The sequence below is a fragment of the Chionomys nivalis genome, chromosome 8 (genome assembly GCF_950005125.1).
Source record: "Chionomys nivalis chromosome 8, mChiNiv1.1, whole genome shotgun sequence".
In the NCBI taxonomy this organism is placed as follows: domain Eukaryota; kingdom Metazoa; phylum Chordata; class Mammalia; order Rodentia; family Cricetidae; genus Chionomys; species Chionomys nivalis.
Window position 1 is genome coordinate 23,638,320 of NC_080093.1, and position 21,619 is coordinate 23,659,938.

Below are 21,619 nucleotides of genomic sequence, written 5' to 3' on the forward strand. Positions count from 1 at the left end.
CTTCAATCAGCAAGGCTTCCAGGCATCTCTGGCGTGCTGCATTTATGAGAGTTGAAAATTCCATAGGCTCTGGAGCCGGACTGCAATTCACAGTTGAAGTAAATAGGAATTAGTTTGTGATTCTGCAGTTTTGTTTCCCAGCCCAGCACCTCCTACAAAAATAGAAATATCAGTGCCTGGTGGTACTGAAGTCTGCCAACTGATATTGTGACCTGGAGGACTGTGCTGGCTGGCGGGCTGCCACTGCCGATGGGGAAATCATTCCTGGGCAATAAGACAACAAATGCTTTCCCAGTGGCGGGGATGAAAGTGGGCTCTGCCTTGTGACAACAGTGCTTCCAGCTTCACATAGCGAGCATTTTTGCCAAGGAGTCATGTGCTTGTTTACACTCTCGTTGGCCTACTCCAAAGTCAGAGGGTTTAGAACGTAAGGCAACGAACCATTTCTGCTTGCCGAAGAAAAATTATTAGGCTCTGGCAGGGTAGTTCGGGGGTTGAGGGAAGGATGGGTAAAGGGAAGGTAGATAAATCTGTAATCAACTGATGCTTTGAAGAACTCTGTGTGTTCTGTTGAAGGGAGATACTAAGGCCTTGGGGGTGTATTGGTTTAAACTCTGATCTGGGGTGGGGGTGGGGGCTACATTTTTCATAAGCTAGCAGTACAAAAATGTGTGTTGAAAGACTAGACAGATGAGTGAAATTGATTGTAAAAGTGGCACAGCATGTAGCCCGAGGAGGGGGATGGAGGATTCTTATGCTGGACCAGTGTGTGTCCTTCTGAGTCCTGGTGGCCTTAGCTGGGGTTGATGTGCGTGATGGGGATGAGAGCAAGAGGAGGAAGGGGGGAAAGGATGGTGGGGAGAGAGAAGAGGAAGCAGGAACAGGGACAGGGAAAGGATGACAGAGCTACTGGAAGCTGCTTGGGAGTGGCCTGTCCTGCGAGTCCTCTAGAAGCCCTCTGGCAGGCCTTAACCTCTGGTCTCCTTTCTACATTCACACGGAGTCCTGTCTGCTTATGTCAACTAAAGAGCTTATGGGCTTTAAAGCTTCAAGGCAAGACGGATGCTGGCAATTTACAGCCCGTTCACAGGAACCGTGGAAAGGGGAGTGTAGAATTTGTGATTGCCTCCAGTAGAACCAGTGCATGAAGTTCTCTCTAAATTCTGGTCTAGACTGGTCCGAAGATGGGGAGCATTGATCCCAACATGTCTGTGCCTCTGTGCGAATGTGAGCAAGTTTGTTTTCTCTGGAAGGCTATGTTGTTGTAAGATCTTAGAAGTCCTCAGGGCTGGAGCGCCTCTGTGATTCTACAAAAGGATTGATCGCCCCCAGTCCTGGGTGATGCAGGCACCCTGGAACTTGCTGTTCCAAGACAAGTGTGAGATGGAGGACATACCAAGTCCCCAGGCTGCCCCAATTCGATACCGTGAAGCTCAGCACATTGTGTTGAGAGAAAAGTAACCTGGAAAACAGCAGACACAAGAACTAAGGAGACTGTCTATCACTGGAGACCTTGTCTTTTGAAACTGAGGTGCCTCCAGCCCTACCTTTTCCAGCTTTCCTCAGCATAGACACAAATGTCTTTGCTCTGCAGCTTAGCCTGGGTCAGTCCTTCACCGAGGCAAGAGTTACTATTACCAGGTTATTAGGACAAAGCTTTGGCCCTGCTAACCCTAACAAGCTAGGCTTGCCCACCCTTCCCCAATAGACCATTTTAAATATATATGATTTTTATGAGATCTCACCTATCAGTTGTAGGCCTTAATATCTGGACAGCTGGAGTCCTAGTCAGAAAGCCCTTTCCTGCAGCTGTATCTTGCTGTGTGTTGTCTATATTTTCTTCTAGCAATTTTAGCATTTCATATTTCACACTGAGGTCTTCTGTTTGGAGTTGAGTTTGGGGCAGAGCGACAGATAGGGTGTCTAGTGTCGTTCTATTTGTAGATGTCCAGTTTAAGAGCTACAGACATTAACAACTGCTGCAAGGTGGGAAATTAGCCTTCCTCAAACATGAGCCCCCTAAATGGTTAACCAGCATTAAGAAGTCAGTCCTAAAAGTACACACATAAGCACTACTAAACAAACTCAGAAGGTGCATTTATACGTTGATTTGCATATATATGTAACAATAATAACCAAAAGAAAAGAGGCTATGAATTTGAGCGGTAATGCATGGGGCACACAGAAGGATTTGGAGTGGGGAGTGATAGAGTCAACATTTTAGAGCAGGAAGAGGTGATGATGATTCCCTGTGGTCACATCGGGAAGAAAAAAGAGAGCCAGTGAAACTCTGCAGGACTGTCTTTGTGGTCCTGACGTGAGTTTTAAGTCTGAACAGAGGATAAGAATGTGCAGAGTTAAGCAGTAGTCCCCGTCAAGGTGGGGTCCCAGCCATTGCCTAGGCTTCAGGCTCTTCTGCAAGGTGGCCTAACAAGACTGTGAGATCAGGGTGAAGCCTCTCTCCAGCGGACATGTTTCCACTGTGGCTAGCATTAGGCCTCAGAGCTTTCTTTCTTCAGGCACGCCATGCCTGGTGGAGATTCCAGTTTCTTTGGGGCCCTTGTTTCAATAGTCCTGGAACCAAAGAGGAAAGAGGAGTGTCTTCTTAGAACATTACCATCAAGTCAGGGTGGTTGCATTATCCTGGCATAGGCATACTCTGGGGTGACTTGTGTGATAATAAAGACAAAAATTGTATTTTTAATTGAATCTACACCCACAAACTTTAGAGAGCCAGAAATATTGCATTTCTATAGTTTTTCTTAATGTTCAGTATAAATTTAGTCTCTGCCCTGCCAAACTAATAGGAAATCCATCTTAATTATTAGTGAGGCTCCACACTGAATACTTTTGGGTAAAATGGCAGATCATTAGCATGACCATTTTGCTAATTAATTGTTGGGTTACAGCTATTCTATGGCAAGGCTTGGAGCCAGTTACCAGGGTTCAGCTTTCTTCCCTCTGATATATTAAGATCTGTGGCCTACTGGGCCTCTTCCAGAGGGTAGGGTGAGGATCCATGAAGAAATCCTAGTATGGGGGGTACACTATAAGCTGCATGTGATTGTTATCTTACTTGTCAACTTGAGGAGATTTGAAATCAGTGAAGAGATGTGACTCTTGGTGTGTCAGTGAGGGCAAGTTCTTGGTCTCGCTGGCACAAAGAGGCCATCACTGAACTTCCTAGCTCCCATTGTGTAAGCCAATCTAATGAATTTCGTATAGACTTACACACATCCTCTCGGTTCTCTTCTGCTAGAGATCTGGACATGGTAGTTATGTTTACAATCAACTAGAGAGTCTGAAGCAGGAAGATCAAGAAGTCTTCCAGGTCAACCTATGTCTAGATAGCCTGTCTCAAAAATGAAGGTGGAGGAGGGAGGAGTTAAGGGGATCTGCTTAAAAGATAAGGGGAAATGTAAGAATAAGAAGTCCTAAAGGGCTGTTCTATCAGATTATCCCTTCACTCAAGGCATTGCCATTCTCTCATCATTGAGGATTGGCTGTGCGTCATAACTATCAGACTGGCAAGTGTTGTCTTGAACCTTTTACAGTAATTCTGCAAGGAGATAGCAGCCCTGTGTTAGTTGGCACTTTGTGGTGACATTTTACCATGTACCAATAAAGAACCAAAATGACTTCTCAGTATGATGATGGATCAAGGCTGGCCACCAGAGAAATTGCAATGACATTTGGAATACAGAAGTGCTGTTTCGATGCCAAGCACTGTGGCCGCTGGGACCTGCTACCTCTGCTTGCCTGTGGCGGGCAGTAAACTGGCTCCCAGCTTCTCATTTTCTCAAGACATTTTCCCTGAAACTTCTCCGAGGCCTGGACTGTTTGCATATACAGCTTCGTGGTCAAGAGCATCACCTTCTTCTGGAACTCCTCCTGCCGTCGAGGTTGGAAGTCATTTGTCTTGTGTCCTCACTTGTCCTTGTGAGTTCCACACATCCCAGTGGGGCCCACTCTGTCTTATTACCACTGCTTCCTTCCTTCCCGCTACCCTGTCTAATCTCCAGTGGCTCAAGTCTGAAATCAGACGCAGAAGCAATGGTTTTTCTTAGACTTCACTGCACATCGTGTAAACCCCTATACCAAGTCCTTTCATGTGCTACCTCACAGTAGTTCTTGCTCTCTGAGAAAACCTGACGAAGACTCTGCTTTCAAGTAACAAATCATCCCCACTTTGCCCAGGCATAGAAAGGGTGTTTTAAGGGCTTGGGAGTGTCTAACAGCATTCACATATGGGCACACAGTTGGATAATGGGGGATGAGAGGATGTTCTGTATTAAAACAAATGACTACACATAAAACTCCTCTTTCTCATGTTCCAGTTTTCAGTCTATAGCCTGGTTCTGAGGTCCCTTCGAAAGCAAGGGCTGTCAACACACCTTGCATTTCCTTACTTTGTGAAAACTGGGTTCTAATGACATTACCTTCTCTAGTATGATCCATAGTAAGGATCCATGCCTTCCTTACCTGAGTGTTTATCACCACAGGCAATTTGATTGCTAGGGTTAGTTATGAACATCTTTCCAAAGTGTGCCCACCACTGGGCTTATCCCAGCTATTGTCAAGTCAAGAGTGCAGCGCAGGTCTCTTTAAAGAAAAGCTCAGTTGTCCCCAGAATCCGCAAAGCACTTTGCATCTTTTATTGGTGGTAGGTGGGGCTAGATGCCTGCTCCCCACTGCTGAACTCACAGAAATTTTGCTGAGGTAGAAGATTCTCCTATCGTCTGATGTGCAATTGCCTTACCAACAAATTCAAGAATGATGGATTTCAGGAGACTCCAAACAGCAATGTGGCCCTGCCAGTAAACGTAGGGGCTTGTGGAGATCAAGTCTCAAAGGAGTTTTAGCCTGTCTGACTCACAGTGGATCCAGTGGATCCCTAAAGTCATTCTATAGTTATTCCTGTTATGTGTAATGGGGATAGATACATTGAGAAGTTAACAGAACACCCACCCACATTGGTCCCCTCATTCACAAAGTGAAGACTATTATGGTTGAAAAGGCCATGGAGGGCGCGGCGCGGTGGTGACTGAGCTGCAAGCCTGGCGGGCGTGCGTCGAGCCACGTGCCTCCCACCCCCGGCTCTTCACCCTGATGCTGCACGGGTGCTGAGCCCGTCCGGGTCGGGACGATGGTGAAGTATTTCCTGGGCCAGAGCGTGCTCCGAAGTTCCTGGGACCAAGTGTTCGCTGCCTTCTGGCAACGGTACCCGAATCCCTATAGCAAACATGTCTTAACGGAAGACATAGTACACCGGGAGGTGACCCCTGACCAGAAGCTTCTGTCTCGGAGACTCCTGACCAAGACCAACAGGATGCCACGTTGGGCAGAGCGACTTTTTCCTGCCAACGTTGCTCACTCGGTGTACATCCTGGAGGACTCTATTGTGGACCCACAGAACCAGACCATGACCACCTTCACCTGGAACATCAACCACGCCCGGCTGATGGTGGTGGAGGAACAATGTGTTTACTGTGTGAACTCTGACAACAGCGGCTGGACCGAAATCCGTGGGGAAGCCTGGGTCTCCTCCAGCTTATTTGGTGTCTCTCGAGCTATCCAGGAATTTGGCCTTGCCCGGTTCAAAAGCAATGTGACCAAGACGATGAAGGGCTTTGAGTACATCTTGGCCAAGCTACAAGGGGAGGCTCCTTCCAGAACACTCGTTGAGACAGCCAAAGAGGCCAAAGAAAAAGCAAAGGAGACGGCACTGGCAGCTACAGAGAAGGCCAAGGACCTGGCCAACAAGGCCGCCACCAAGCAGCAGCAGCAGCTGGTGCTCCCTTCCTCTCCCTTCTCCTCACTGTACTTGATTATTAAAGATGCTCCTCCAAAAAAAAAAAAAAAAAAAAGGCCATGGAAATCATTGACTTGCTTCTCAGGAAAATAGTGAACCCCAACAGTATCATATTCCTGGAGGGATTATAATTTGAAAGATACAGGGCTGATGGCTCTCACCACATCTCCACTTGACTCCACTGAACTTGTAGAAGATAGATGGATCGTGGAGAAGGAAGTTGACTGCTGCAGGTTTAACCAGGTGGTGACTTCAGCTGCAGCTGCTGTACAAGAGGAGGTTGCCTTGTTTCCACGGATGAACACATCTCCTGGCTCCTGATCTGCAGCTGTTGATCTCACAAATGCTTTGTTCTCTAGACTTACCCATAAGGTCCATCAGAGCAATTTGGTTTTGGCTGGCAAGGTGAGCAGAACACCTTCACATTCTTCTCTCAAGAACAGTTTATTCTCCAGTCCTGTGTCATAACTCAGTTTACAAGGATCCTGATCATTTGTTTGTTTGTTTTTTTACACCAAGTATCATAGCAGGTAGTTACAATAATTAACTTAATGAGTGAGTGTCTGGGTGTCAGGTTGATGAGGGAGGATGGATGGTATGAACTGCCAGCTTGATAGGCTTTAGAACCAAGTGGAACATGCACTTCCGGGCTTGTCTGTGAGGGCATCTCTAGAGATTATTAACTGGCAGGGTAAGACCCACCCCCAAAGTGAGCATTTTCTAAGTGTCCCAGATACAATGCCATCTAAGGAAGAAACAGCAGGTGTGGCGTGTTCCCACTTTCACATCTGTGGGACTGCTTCTGTCATCCTTTGTTGGCCACCATTTCTAGCTTTTTCAGATTTCCAACATGGAGTCAATACCAGTGACTCTCCAGGGATCTTCTGGGCTTCTGGTGCTGGCTGGATCAGAGCTGCTGAAGCATCCGTATTTGTGGGATGAACATCACTGTTGTCTGTTTTCCCAGTGTGTAGATGACCGCTGTTGACTACTGAGCTTCTAATGGAGTAAATCCCTCCGTACAGTTTTTATGCATAATAAAGCAGATTTTCTTCCTCTAAAGAATCACGCCTACTTCTTACTTTAGACTCTGCTTTCTTTACCCAGAGTTTTCCAGCCCAGTAGAGTACATTTACCATGTTCAAGTCAGACACCCGACTCCATCTGTGAATCAGCCCAGGATTTGCCCCCTGAAATCTTTTGACAAGCCATGTTTCTCCCCTCCAGTTGGAACCATACAGCTGCTGTGAAGACTCGGGATGGTGCTGAACAGTCAATCATGCATTCATTCCCAAAGAACTCTTTGAAGCTCTAAGAAAGGCTCAGAACAATACCACAGGCCTGAGGATCCTTATAGCATTCTTATTATTTTGACAATAAAACTGTGTTCTTTATTCCAGAATGTTGCCTGAGAATCGTTAGTGATCACTTCTACTGCTCATGCCTATACATATTCATATATGCATTATACTAATATGAACAGTGCATATTTCTGTTGGTCCTGGCAAGTGCTACTTTTCTTTTTCCATCGTCCTTAGTTTCTGGGAATCCTAAAAAGGAAAATACTACAGATCTACAGAATAATAGCAAGCAAACAAAACTACAATGCAAATATGTATAAACAGTGTATTCAATCAAATACTTAGTGAACCCTCATATCATCCAGGCACTCTGCTAAGAGCTGCCAAGGAGCTCACTGATGAATAAGACATGGTCCTGTGTTTTCACAAAATCGTTAAGAAAACAAAACACAGTAAGTGAACATTAAGTATTGAGACTGTTTATACAAAGTAACACAGAGAAAATTATATATTGGGATTGCTTCTAAACAGCATTCTGTAAGTGATTATAAGCACAAGGACGGAGAAATGTGACAAGACCCTTTGCTCATTTTCAGCCCAGTGGAGAATGTATCTTAGTAAACACCAGCATCTTAGCTGTTCAGTTCCATAGCAACCAAACAGTTAAGGGGAGGGATAATATGAATAATTATCAGGGCAATTAAAATAATGATAGTTTGTGCTGAGATGGATTATAATTTAGGCAAAGGTAATATGATTTTGCTGGTATTATCTCATTTAAGGCTCATATAATAACACTCCAAGTTAAGTATTACTAAGGGCTCAGAGAGAGTAGACAACATTCTATCCTGTGAGTGGCAAGAACTATTTGGCCACAGAACATGATTCTGTGTGTGTGTGTGTATATATATATATATGTGTGTGTGTGTGTGTGTTATTTATTTATTTATTTTCGAGAGAGGGCTTCTCTGTATAGCTATGGTGCCGGTCCTGGACCTTGTTCTGAAGCTCAGGTTGGCCTCAAACTCACAGAGCTCCACCTGTCTCTGTCTCCTGAGAGAGAGAGAGAGAGAGAGAGAGAGAGAGAGAGAGAGAAAGTTTAACACAGATTTTTGCTGTTTGCTGGTGGTGTGCTGCAGAGAGATTTTCCTGACTCAGCAGGAAAAAAGGGGTGGTTTTATTTTTATTTTTATTTTTTTTCATGTTGCTGATTTATTTATTGTTTTGGCTCATGGTGAGTCTCAACTGCCAACTTCATTTGATCAGCCTTTTCTTTTCTTTTTTTTTTTTTTGTGTGTGTGTGTGTGTGTTTGGATGTTCATCTTTTTTTTTAAATTTTTTTTAAATTTTTTTTATTGGAAAAAAAAATTTCCGCTTCCTTTCAGCCTCCCATTTCCCTCCTCCTCCTCCCACTCCTCTCCCCCTCCCCCCATTCCATTCCCCCTCCCTCTTGAGTCTGAAGAGCAGTCAGGGTTCCCTGCCCTGTGGAAAGTCCAAGGTCCTCCCCCCCTCCATCCAGGTCTAGGAAGGTGAGCATACAAACTGGCTAGGCTCCCACAAAGCCAGAACATGAAGTAGGATCAAAACCCAGTGTCATTGTCCTTTGTTTCTCAGCAGCCCTCATTGTCCGCCATGTTCAGAGAGTCCGGTTTTATCCCATGCTTTTTCAGTCCCAGTCCAGCTGGCCTTGGTGAGCTCCTAATAGATCAGCTCCACTGTCTCAGTGGGTGGGTGCATCCCTCGCGGTCCTGACTTCCTTGCTCATGTTCTTCCTCCTTCTGCTCCTCATTGGGACCTTGGGAGCTCATTCCGGTGCTCCAATGTGGGTCTCTGTCTCTATCTCCATCCATCGCCAGATGAAGGTTCTATGGTGATATGCAAGATATTCATCAGTATGGCTATAGGATAGGGCCATTTCAGGTTCCCTATCCTCAGCTGCCCAAGGAACTAACTGGGGACATCGCCCTGGGCACCTGGGAGCCCCTCTAGAGTCAAGTCTCTTGCCAATCCTAAGATGGCTCCCTTAATTAAGATATATACTTCCCTGAGGGGTGGTTTTAAAATGCCAGCTTTTTGGGCTATGCTGCTAGTGCGACCTCCGGCTCTTTAGGGAGACCAAGCATTTGGATGGGGTTTGTGAGTAAAGGGCGACAGCCAGTCCACATTGCCATTAAGCAAGCCATTTTCTCTGTAATTCTAGCTTGATAACTGTTTTGTTATATGTAATTTTACTATGTTAAAGCTAAAGCCTTCCTTTTTGTTTAAACAGAAAAGGGGAAATGGTGTTGGAGTTCCTTTTGTTTGTATATTGCTTTTATTGGTTAATGAATAAAAAACTGCCTTGGCCTAGTTGAAAGGGTGGAACTTAGGTAGGTGGAGAAAACAGAATTGAATGCTGGGAGGAAGAGACTGGAGATAGGGAATCAGAATAAATTCTCCTATGTATGTTCCACCAACTTGTGTAATGGGCGAAGGAATATTTGTAGGCATGTGTTTACATACAGATTGCTAGAAAGTCAACTTTTCATTCAAATAACACTTCTGAATAGAGGGCTAATACATGTTACAAACAGAAGAAAAAAATCACAAAGATTGTTATTATTCTTGACCTTTGTAAAGAGATGTATGTAGGTGAAGTGTAAAGTTTAAACATTAACTCACAAATTCAACAAATAGCTCAGAAGATCAAAATTTTGTTTTTAAAAAGTGGGCAAATTCCTCCACAAGAATCCATTATTACTCCTGCATAAAAATCTTGGTGATTCTTCAGCGTTGGGATATTCTGTGACCGACTTGTTAAACTGCTAAGAATTTCCCCTAAATAGGTAGATTTTATGGTGGTTTGAGTATGGTGTGTTGGGAGTGTTTGCACCATGGATGTCAATGAATGTTCTACATCGCTCTGAGAGCCACTTCTTCAGGCTGAACAGCACATCACTGCTTAGTAGCCTCAAGGACCTCAGCTAGCATCACTTTGCTCACTTTGGCAATCTTGGTACAGTCGGATGTTGCTAGCAGGAAGAAGAGTGAGTGGACCAAGTGAAGATGAAGAATGCGTAAACAGAGTTAAAGCAAGTGACCAGTATGGGTTATGACTCCAGCATCAGATTGTATGTGAGAAACGGTTGGGGAGCTGTAGAAAAAAAGAGGACTTCCCCCATCCATAGATGTCTATCCATCTATTCCTCTGAGTGGTGTAGTTGGGGTTGTCTGTGACTCTGATGATCAATCTTCCAGGTGCCAGTGGATCCAAGGCTCAGATGGTTGCTCCTCATGGTGTAGTCAGGGCCATGGTTTCAGTCACCCCAATGGTCACTCTGTCCGTGTTCCTGGAGGTTGCTCTGTGCTCCTGGTGATTGCTCTGTAATACCAGGGGTTGTTCGGGCCTGCACCCACAGAGATTGATTGGTTGGGGCTCTTTCTGCTGAGGTTGCTGCCTTGGGCCTGCTCTGGCAGACGTCCTGGCTCAGGCCTACTCCCTTGGTGAATCTGGATTCATGCCCAGGACCCGCAGAGGTCTCTGGTTCCGGCCTATTCCCTCGGAGGTCCCAGACTTGTATCTGGACCTGCAGAGATCTCTGGTTCCTGCTTACTTCCTTGGAGGTCCTAGACTCATGCCTGGACCCACAGCAGTTGTTTCCTTATATCTGCTCCTGTGGAGTTTGCTGTCTCAAGCCTGCTCTGGTTTATGTCGCTGGCTCAGTCCTGTTTCTGTAAATGTCCCTGGTCTGGGTCTGCCCCTGCAGAGGTCCCTGGCTTGGGCTTGCTCCCGCAAAGTCTCTGACTTTGGTCTATTCCCTTGGAGGTCCCAGACTCACTCCGGGTCCCACAGAGGTCTCTGGTTCCTAGGTCTCCTCTTTTAAATTGGAAAGAAAGAAATTGGTGTGTTGGTGAAGACTTGTAATCTCAGAATTCCAGAGGTGAAGTAGGGTTTTAAAGTCAAAGCCAATTTACCCTATATAAATTCCAGCAGAAACAGCCTATAGCAAGGCTAAGATTTGCCAGGAGGGACTAGAGGGCAGGCAGTGTCCCTGAGGGTCTTGCTTCCAGTGACCTCTGTGGTGGATGTACAGTTTCCTGATGGCCTTGGCTTGTGCTTCAGCACCTGACTCTACCCATGTAAGGGGCATAGCAATATGGGGGAAGATCCAGGTCGCCTGTGCTTCTAAGACTGAGCGCCAAGGCACTGGAGGCTGAATGTCAAATAGACACAGGTAGCGTGACTACCCTTTCCCAAGGGAGTGAAGGTTTTTGCTAATGTGGCCATAATTCCTCACATTATGTCATCTGTGACCTCTGCTGGGGTGTGTTTCTTCCTGTTTATATCTCATTGCTCATCTGTCCCCCTTGACTAACATGTATTTAAAAGCCTTCCACAGTCTTCATTACAATCAAGTCTAATTGTTCAGCAAGTCATCTTTCTTAAGGCCAATCAGCTCATTTGTGTTAAAATAATTCTCAGAGAGTCATCTTATTCCACAGATTCCTGACTCCCCAGCTCATCACATCACTGCTCCCTTCAGGTAAGAACAAAATGTCTATTTTCTATTGATTGAAGGCGTCCTGAAAGATTCAGTGCCTCATAAATGCAGACAGCTGAGCATCGTATTTCTACAGGAGGCATATTTCTGAAATGGATGGAGGTAGTTCTGTAACAGCCAGCAGACTAGCTGGATGGCACACCAGGTTCATGCTGGGCCCGAACATATTTACCGCCATGACTCAATGATTCACTACCAGATGGTTTGCCAGATCTTACGGGAAAGTGAACAAGGAGTATAGGAATTAATGAGTGGTACACAGGGCCTAAGGTTCCCATTGTGCTGCTCACACTGTGTGTAGAACATGGCACAGCTTGTGATGGCAAAATAGGAGGAGAGGAAGGCTTACATCCACAGAGCCAAAGTGAAAGCATTTCAACTGCCTCCACTCATTCACTGGACAGCTAAGAAATACTAATTGATCGTCTGCTACTTTGGGAGTTGTGCACTGACTTGTAGGGATGCAGCTAAGGAATGATCAAGGAAGGTTATCTGACCTCATGGACCTCACGATCTCAGAATTACAGTGGAACTTTGAAAACCATCACAGCGTCTAGTCTACTGCCTTCCTTCTGAGGTCATGTTGATCCAGGTGTACCAAATACCATGTTGCCAGTCATAGAAAAGTCTATCCAATAGACAGCCACATACAGTGCACCCTGCTTGAGATTAAATGGCTATGCTGCTGGTCTGTATTTACTGTATACATTTGTTATTAGTTTAGAGCAAACTCTTTTTTTTTTTTTTTTTTTTTTTTTTTTAGAGCAAACTCTTACTTATTAAAATAAGTTTATGGGCCTGAGCGATGACTCAGTAGGTAAAGGCACTGCTGCCAGTCCCTGTGACCTGAGTTTGATCCCTGGAAACCACACGCTGGAAGAGAACCAACTCTAGAAAATTTGCTCTCTGGCCTCCAGATGCACACTCTGGCACATGCCCCACCCTCATAAATAAGTAAAAATTTAAAGCTTACTGTATAGTGTATGTAGTATATGGTGTTATATCATCAGAAGATTTATTTCACGCTTACCAAGTTGTTTAACTGTATCATTTTCTGTTGTGATCGACTTAATCTTATTTTTTAAATCTACACTGTCCCTGGGAACAGTGGGGGTATTTGTGTGTGTTATACAACCTAGGTGTGTGGAGATGTAAGTATACTTTGTGATATCTACATAAGGACATACAATCAGCCAGCGATGCAGTCTTCGTTTTGTTCCTGTAACAGGGCTAAAACACTGACCAAAAACAACCAGAGGAAGAAAGGGTTTATTCCAGCTTACAATTCCAGGTCATGGTCTATGACTAAGAGAAGTCAAAGAAGGGGCGAGGCAGGAACTGAAACAGACAAGTCATGAAGAATGCTGCCTACTGGCTTATTCCTCATGGCTAGCTTGGCTTGCTTTGTTATGCATACAACCCAGAACAACCTTCCCAGGAGAGGCATTGCCTAGAGTGGGCTGTCTCCTCTCACATCACTCATTAACCAAATGCTTCCCACAGGCCAGTCTGATGGAGGCATTTTCTCAGCAGAGGTTCCCTCTTCCCAGGTGACTCCAGCTTGGGTCAAGTTGACAGAAAAAAACCCAAGCACCACAGATGTGTCTCTCAGAACACATGGCCACTTATTTCTACATGGGGGCCTCATTATTAGCTTGAATGCATGAAATTATTCCACAAGTAAGAAGTCAATATTCTAGCCCATGGAATAGTAAATCTTTTTTGATAAACGGACATTTCCAACAGCCATGCCTTCATCTATTCCACCTCATATAATTTTAATAGCTAAATAAATGTTTCTGTAAAGCAGGCACCCAAATGCTTTGGAGTGAATGGTTATCAGTTAGAGAGGCTGGACACACTCTGTCCTGTTCCGTTTGGAGTTCTCGGTTAGCAGGGCTATGCTTAAGGGTTTGAGTCTGCCTTAGAACAATGAGTGTCATTTATAAGATCTTTAAATATTAAAGTATCAAGGGAAACAAAACAGCTGGCAATCTCAGGACATTTCCTTGACTTCTTTAGGCTTCAGTCCCAAGGTTGTATAGTGCCTTGGGTTCAGTCCTCAACATCACACAAAATATGCCCTAGTCTGACTTCCTTATTCCAGAAAATGCCTTTTTATTCTATGTCTATGTCAAATTATCCTTTGATAATTTCCAGTTGCAATTTATATTGTATCTTTCTGTAAGAATGAGCATTATGCAATCTTTGCTTAGTTGTGTCTATATGTGTGTTCTTGAGGTATGGGGAGCATCTCATCAGGTACAGCTACACACCCCTTTATGTAAATGAGGATGTCTTTGCTGCTTCAGTGGGCTTTAAAAGAGTCACATTCCAAGTCCACCCCCAAAGTGAGGATAACATTTTATAATAATTGCTTTTCTCGCTGGAGTAATATACACACCCTGACATTTTTCACAGTGACGGCGGAACAAGGCACTTGATGGACAGAAGTTGAGACAGAATGTTTTAGAGGCCCATTAATAATTTTCATTGATTACATATAAATTATAACACATAAATTGAGCTCTGTGGAGTGGAGTTCACCTGTGGGATAGCCTCGTTGCCAATACTCTTCTGAAGGCCTGAACTCATAGATTCTCATTAGATAATAAGATGATGACTTATGCAAATGAGGATAAAAAGCTTTTCTTGTTCTCTAATACCCTGGTTCTATGACGCAAATAATGAGGGCTTATAAAATTGGTTTCCTTTCATGGCTGAGGCTAATCCATGCAAAAGAGTGACTTAGCTTCTCTATTGCTATGATAAGCACCATGATCAAAGGATTCACTTGGCTTCCATATCCTGATTACAGTCTGCCATTGAATGAAATCAATGCAGGACCTCAACCAGGGGCAGAGGCAGGAACCATGGAAAAAAGCTGCTTCTTGGCTCGTTCATCTTGTCCCACCCTGGACCACCTGACCAGAGGCACTGCTTTCAATGGGATGGGCCTTCCCACACCAACCGTTAATCAAGGAAATGCCCACACAGCCCTGCCATGGGCTCTCTGATGTGGGCAATCCCTCAGTAAAGGTTCCCTCTTGCTGGATGATCCTATTGGTCAAGTTGACAAGAAAAAAACAACACAAGGATGTGTGATATCATTTTATATTAGTGAATTCAAGGAAGAGATATGACCTCATGCAAGGCTCTGGTACAAGAGGCCTCCAAGAAATGAAGAATCCAATATATCCTTGGCTGCACCCTGGAGGAACCAGAACTTGAAAGCTACACTCACTTGCCTTCTCTGGGATTTCTGGGGTCATTAATGCCAGGGTGGTCTCAGTGTTGGCAATTCTAAAAGTAAAAAGATCATCATCAGGTGACTCCAGAAACATACCGTGGTTTAAAGAGAAGTGGGGAGTCAACTCCCACAGTTTCCTTCAGATCTCCACCGGGGTACACAGTATTCTGCTTGGCCCTAAAGCTGGAAGGGGATGATGATCCAGGTCAGATGAAATTTTCATTTTGGATTTTTTTCTCCTAGATGTTATATGCTGGGTGTTGTGATGTCCTTTGGGGGATGCTATGGGAACTCCTTCAGTCAATAGCCTTTAAAATACCAGCCCACTTTGGGCATGGTCTCATGTACTACAAATGCCAAAGAAAAGCGTGCCCAGGCCTCTTGGCTGCTGGATTCAGTTCCAGTTCCCAGTACATGCAGAAGTCTGCAGATCACTTTCCTTTCTATGAGTTTCTCCCCAAATAAATAAACCTTTGTTATATTGCATTCTGGGCTATTGTGGAACTATTTTGTACAACAACAGGGAGGGGTGTGATTTTATATGCAACACATTTTTTTCTGAGCCCTTTGAAGTTCCATGTTTTTTACATGGTTCCCTAACTTAGAAACGTGGGAGCCTTTCCTGAAGATTTGGACCCAACCTAGAGTAAAAAGCAATACTAATTATTAGGATAAGTCACCAAGTAGAACGTAGAAACAAGAACAGAAATCCTGGCCTGATTGCCCTCAATGAGAGGTTGAGTTTTATATGTCTCTAGGTTCGGGATTTATTAATTCTATAGCAGGGTAAGAAAAGAGAAGCAATTGGGCATCATTCACTCATTTATATTTTCATTCAACAACCATCTGCTGTGTGTCTTCTTGGGCTTGGCAACATAATAGTGAGTACATCACACAGTGTCTGTCCTTAGTCTAATAGGAGACAAAGAAGTAAGTGAGCAGCTGGGCTTCACGTGAACCTGTGATAAAGAGGGAGTGGGGGATGCTGTGAGAAACAAGGCTGGGACATCAAACCCCAGACTTAGCGGCCAGGCTGAGGAGGGGTGATATGGGGAATAGCCAGATGTTGGGCTCTCAGGACTAACCTCAGCTTTCAGGTTGCAGCCGCTGTGTCCCTTCCAGATCACTGTGCAGAGAACAGAGTAATCAATAGAAGTAATGGGAGAAGGAAGAGGTTAGAAAAATTTGTGCCCCGGATCGTGGGAGACCTGGGAGGCCGTTGTTGGAAAACTGGCTTCTCCTCAAAGTGATATGGGGCTTAAAAAAAAAAGGCATCTAGTGTCAGATGACACAAAGTGATTATATATATCCTTGGTCCTCAACTCTGCTACTGCTTTCCAGATAATGATACACGGACCCTCTAGGGGACTGTCATCTAGCTCAGCAATACTCCTGCTCAGTGACTCTTAATGTGACAATCTTGGGCAGCTTCTGTGAAGTAGGGGTTCCCAAGAATCTGAAGACTTCATCTAAAACTTCAGCAACATTTAGTGTTTGTGAATGAGACTATGTTGATTTTTGTGCCCCACAGTTTTGGAAGTCATGAAGTTCAAGGTTAAGAAGTATGTTGGAGAAAACCCCATAGAGTTGCTGGGGTGGTGGGGAGAACAAACTGGGTTTTATCCTCGGATGAAGCCTACTTACACTCTGAGTTATAACTACCCTCCCTGACTTCCCTCATCTGCCTGTCAGTGGGATTGGTGGGAGACAGCCAAGGAAAGGCCCTGGCTGGTGTGCACCCCCCGAGTTGAAGCACAGGCATTTATTTCCTATTCTCTGTCTTCTGAAGTTTCCCTTGTAGAGAGACAAGCTGATCCCCAACATAGAGACTCATAAGAGGGGAATTTTATTTAAAAGAAAAATAATTCGTCCCTGGAGAAATGGTTTTCTGTTCATAGATTTTCAAATACTCTGTTTTCCCCACTAACTATTCTTTCTAGGATTTACTCTCTCTAGTTGCATCTCAGCAGGTCTTGAGAAGACCTGTGCTTGACAGTGTCTCATGTGGTTGCACACCCTACATCAGGCATGTCTGTGCGCAGAAGTCTACTTCCTAATAGGTTTTGTAATACAAAGGCATTCTTCTCAATGCTAGCTGGTCCCAAAGAATGCCAATATTCATGAGGAGAACTCTGCTCCAGTCTGTGTCTCTTCCCTCCTCACATCTCCAAGCTCTCTACCCTTGATTATTCTTGGTCCCACATGGTGAAGACAGTGACATAGCCATAACTAATCAAAAATAGAGGGAAGACTTGACACGATACATATACTAACGATGAATACACTTCTAAGAACATTTAGCATCACTATTAATAAAAGTGGGGAAACAGGACAGAAGAAAATGAGCAAAATTGCTAACAGTTCAAGTGGCCCACAATAATCAGTTGATGAAAACTGGATGTAATGGGCTCATTGTAGTTGGCTTTCTTGTCGGACTTTCTTTGGACTGCTAGCTTCAAATAATGACACAAAGACTTTTATTAATTGTGTCATTAGCCTTTAGCTTAGACTTACTCCCAACTAGCTCTTGTAACTTAAATTAACCCATTTATATTGATCTACAGTCTACCAAGTGGATGGCTTGGTTACCTCTCCTCTGGACCATATGTCCAACTTCTTCAGTGTCTTGCTGGCGTCTCCCGCATGTATAGATTCATACTGAGTTTCTCTCTCTACCCAGAAGTCCCCCTATTCTCTCCTGCCTCGCTATTGGCCATTCAGCTCTTTATCAAACCAATCAGTGACACATTGTCACACAACTATTCCACAAAAGGCTATCTGTCACCAAAAAGTATTCACATCATAAAACTCTCATATCACAAAATCAAAGAAGCAAGACATGTGGTACCTGCCTGTTGATCGCAGGACATGTGTGGTTGAATTAAGAGGATCTTAAGTGGGAGGCTAATCTTGGCTACTTACCAAGTTCCAGGCTGCCCTGGGCTATCTAGATCTGCAGCAAACAAAACAGAGCATAATAAATAAAAGAATATTAAAAACTACCTGTGTAAATTAGTCCTTACCTTTAAAATTGAAAGCATTTATAAAGGATAACATGTCGTAGAAATAGCAACACAATTTATTTTTGATAGCACATTTGTGGCTAATTTTAATTTCCCGCAAATATTTTTCTGTATTTCCTCCAAATATTTCCTATTTTTCCGGACTAAACATGTGGTTAGGATGCCAAGTAAAAATGAATAATAAGAAAAATGAACAAAAATGATGTTAGAAAAATCATAAAACTTTTTCCTATAGTATAATTTTCACAAGGAATTTTTTTTTGAGAAAAATAATTTTAGGAAGTCACCTAGCATTCCTGTTGGCTTTTCTTTGTGATGATATGGTGTTCTGGCAATAGAGTGTTGCTTATGAAGTCATGCTAAAAATGACTAAACCAGCCATAGTTAACCTTAGGATCCGGCCTACAAGTTCAATGGTGTTGTCTTTTCCGGTCACCAAGGCTAAAACTGTGTAAACACAGCTAATTTAATCCCTGCTATAAACTGGCAGGCTTATAGAACCAGAGTGCAGCCCCTCCCCCTTTCACTGCAAATTGGGGGTGGCAGTGGGATAAGAATAATTTTGTTAAAATTATAGGAAAGACAAAGAAAAGGAGGTGAGGGGGGCATCTTAGGGCTGTGGCACTGAGAAGATTTTAAGGAATGATTAAGGAAGTCCTCGTGTGCTTTATAAACAGAACTGGCTATCCACACTCAATCTTACTATTTTAAGTCTTTGTGGGTGTTCATGATTGACTTTCCTGCATCTTTTTTCTTCCTCCTTCTTCAATACTGATAGCAAGCATTGCATGGGTTTATTCAGCGCTGTTTCTGAGCCATCACCTCTGTAAGTCTGAGCCCAGTCCCCAGTGTTCTACTTTGTGACTCACTCACCACAAGAGAAAATAGACACAGGTATGTTTTCCTTTTTGACGTCACAAATAAGGAAACAAGCACGGAGAGCTAATTTTTCTGAGTTCATGCGCAAATTATGAAAATACCTTCATAACTGACCCTGAAAACATGTCTCCATATGTTTGGAGGTGCACATCAGCAACACTGACTGCTTTGTCCATGTCACCAAAGACTGAAAGGTGATATGATTTGCTGCTGACCATGCAGACAGCAGGAGAACACAAACCACTTGGTCCACACTCTAAGTAACTAAATTGTGACTTCTGTTAGAGCCTCAAACTATCAGGGTAGAAGGTTTGAAACAGTGCAGGCCTTTGGGTATTTGCAGGCATTAGAGGAGGGGAAGAGTATGGGAAGCAAGAGAAAGAAGGGAATATGGGCTTGTGAGAGCCTGGTTCAGGGGAAATCTTTGAGTGTGTTGGCAAGGGAGTGTCAACACTGCAGAGGTGGCTTCCTGGAGGACTCAGGATGCCCCACCCCCTCATCTAGGAGGTCCCATGAATGGCAAATCAGAGTGTCACATGACCCCAGGACAAGGAGAACAGAGTCTGAGTATGGTGCACTTGTAGGGAGGAAGAAAGAATAGAGCAAAAGTGTTGTCAGGGATCCTGGTGTCACAGAGGTCCTCTGGGCCTCTTCCATAGCCTCTGTCTCAACACTCAGAACTCCATGAAGGAGCACTCCATGGCAGCTCATGGAGGAGCAGGGAACAGTCTCCGGGGCGGCTGGTTAATGATTCAAGTCTATATGTTTAATTCTTAGGTGACCTAGTGAGTCCTTGTCCTTCGAACTTTTCAAGAGTATGACTTCATAGAAGGCATTGTCTATGTTTAATCTACCTCGCAATCTCCACAGAGACTGATGTGGGAACTTGCTCACAAATACTAGGTAAATGAGAGATGACTCTCCAATAGTACACTTGAGAACCTACACGATTACCATCCTACAATCACAGTTAGGCTTAATTCTCGCTGACTACTTTGCCTGGATTTGCCATGGCGGACCCCTCAATTCTCAGTTTGCTTCTTACTGAGATACTTTCTTTTGATCAATTTTCCAGTGACTTTTTTTTAGGTTATAATAATTATAACATTCCTCCTTTCCTTTTCTCCAAAGCCTCCCATTTATTCCTCCCTCCCTGCTCTCTTTCAAATTCATGGTCTCATTTTCACTAATTGCATGTGTGTATGTGTGTGTGTGTATTCATATGTATTCCTAAATATCACCTGTTCTATCCTTATGATGTTATTTGTGTGTTTTTAGCGCAGAACAACCCTAGGGAAGACTACTTCTGCTCTCAGTGTTACTCAGTAGCTTGTAGTTATTTGTGTACGGTTGAGGCCTCCTGGGCTTTTCTTCATCTTTTGGTCAACTTTTATAATCCAAACTCAAATCTAGTTATGAGAAAAATTTAGCAGGTTGCGTCATCTCTGTTTGGTACAGAATGTTGGAAAAGATGACTGAACTGGACACTAATTGTAAGCATAATCTAGCTTGAAATGGATAACCCTGCTGTTTTTACATGTTGCTTGCTTTTATAGTGGGTGCTATTGGTCCTTCCTTAGTAGGGGCCAGAGTCTGGAGAACCTCAGAAGCTTGAGGGCCACCTCTCGTGGCATATGCTGCTGAAAACAGTGAAAATCCCTTCTTCAAACAAGGTAAGAAGTGAGGACTAATACCTTAGGTTGTAGTCCCGTGACCTCCACATGTGTCACATCTGCTTGTCTAAACACGCACACACACACAAACACACACACACACGAAAATTACAAGACTCCAGTGATATATGGCCTTTAACTCATCTCATTTAGTTGGGATCTTCGGTGATCCTAGATTAAATGCTGTAAACTTGCTATTTTTTTTTTACATCCCTCTTCCTTCTACAAATGTACATGTGAATATGTGCATCTATGCTTACATGACTTATTTTTTAAATGAGAGTGCATCTTGTATTTCATTTCCTAGTTGACAACTTATGCTGCACACAGATTTTTGTGTCCAGTAGAGATCTATCCTTAGTGGGAGGAGCACTGCTTCTCTTTTTTTTTTATAAGGATTGTAAAGGGTTGCCATGACAATTACTCCTATATTAAAAGTATGAGTACAGTTTTACTTTTTAAAAAAGTACCCAAAATTTTGATACAGCTGCAAGTGCATTAATTGACAAAGAGGTGATAGTAAGATCACGTGGTAAGTTCCAAACAGCTTAAGAACGGGGAAGTGGCTTTTCGTTTTTCTTCTCTAGCTGCGGGTACAGTACACTTCGTGATCTGAATGTTCTAAAGATCATGAAAGTGAGGTCAGGCTTGGCAGGAAAATTGCTGGCTACAAGCTTTTAGGACAATTAAGAAACAACAGGATTATTTTGGCACAAGCTTCAACCAGTTGGCAGAAAAAGAAAAAACCCTCTTCTGCTCCTTGGGTGACTGGTGATTCAGAGTAAAACGCGGACATTGCCTTCCGTGTCTGCGGATCATCTTCTTTCCTAAAGCCTGGGAGTCTTGTTGAATCATGGTTGATAATGGAGCATCTTCCCTGTTAGAGTAAGTTTGGCATCTATCAGGATTAACTTCAACACCCACAGAATGGATGTTTACTTGTGTCCACAGAAGTCCCTAAAACTTCTAAATGAATTTGCTGCCCCTCCCCCTGTAAAACAACTTTTCTTCTTTCACCTTTCGTTCCGTATCCAGAGGCTATGACCATGCTCTGCATGATTAGTGACATCCTAATGGGCATTTTTAAAACATTAGAAATAGCTCACAAACCCCTGTTATTATCCATGCTGAAGCCCAAGG

General features: G+C 43.7%; 1 protein-coding gene across 1 annotated transcript; it reads left to right on the top strand.

Annotated features, from left to right (window-relative positions):
- The first annotated feature begins 5,096 nt into the window (after positions 1–5,096).
- LOC130879275 (PRELI domain-containing protein 1, mitochondrial-like) lies at positions 5,097–7,224 on the top strand. Its single transcript, XM_057777579.1, has 2 exons — positions 5,097–5,791; positions 7,213–7,224. The coding sequence occupies exons 1-2, from the start codon at positions 5,147–5,149 to the stop codon at positions 7,222–7,224; spliced, it is 657 nt and encodes a 218-aa protein (XP_057633562.1). The 5' UTR covers positions 5,097–5,146.
- Positions 7,225–21,619: the final 14,395 nt, after the last annotated feature.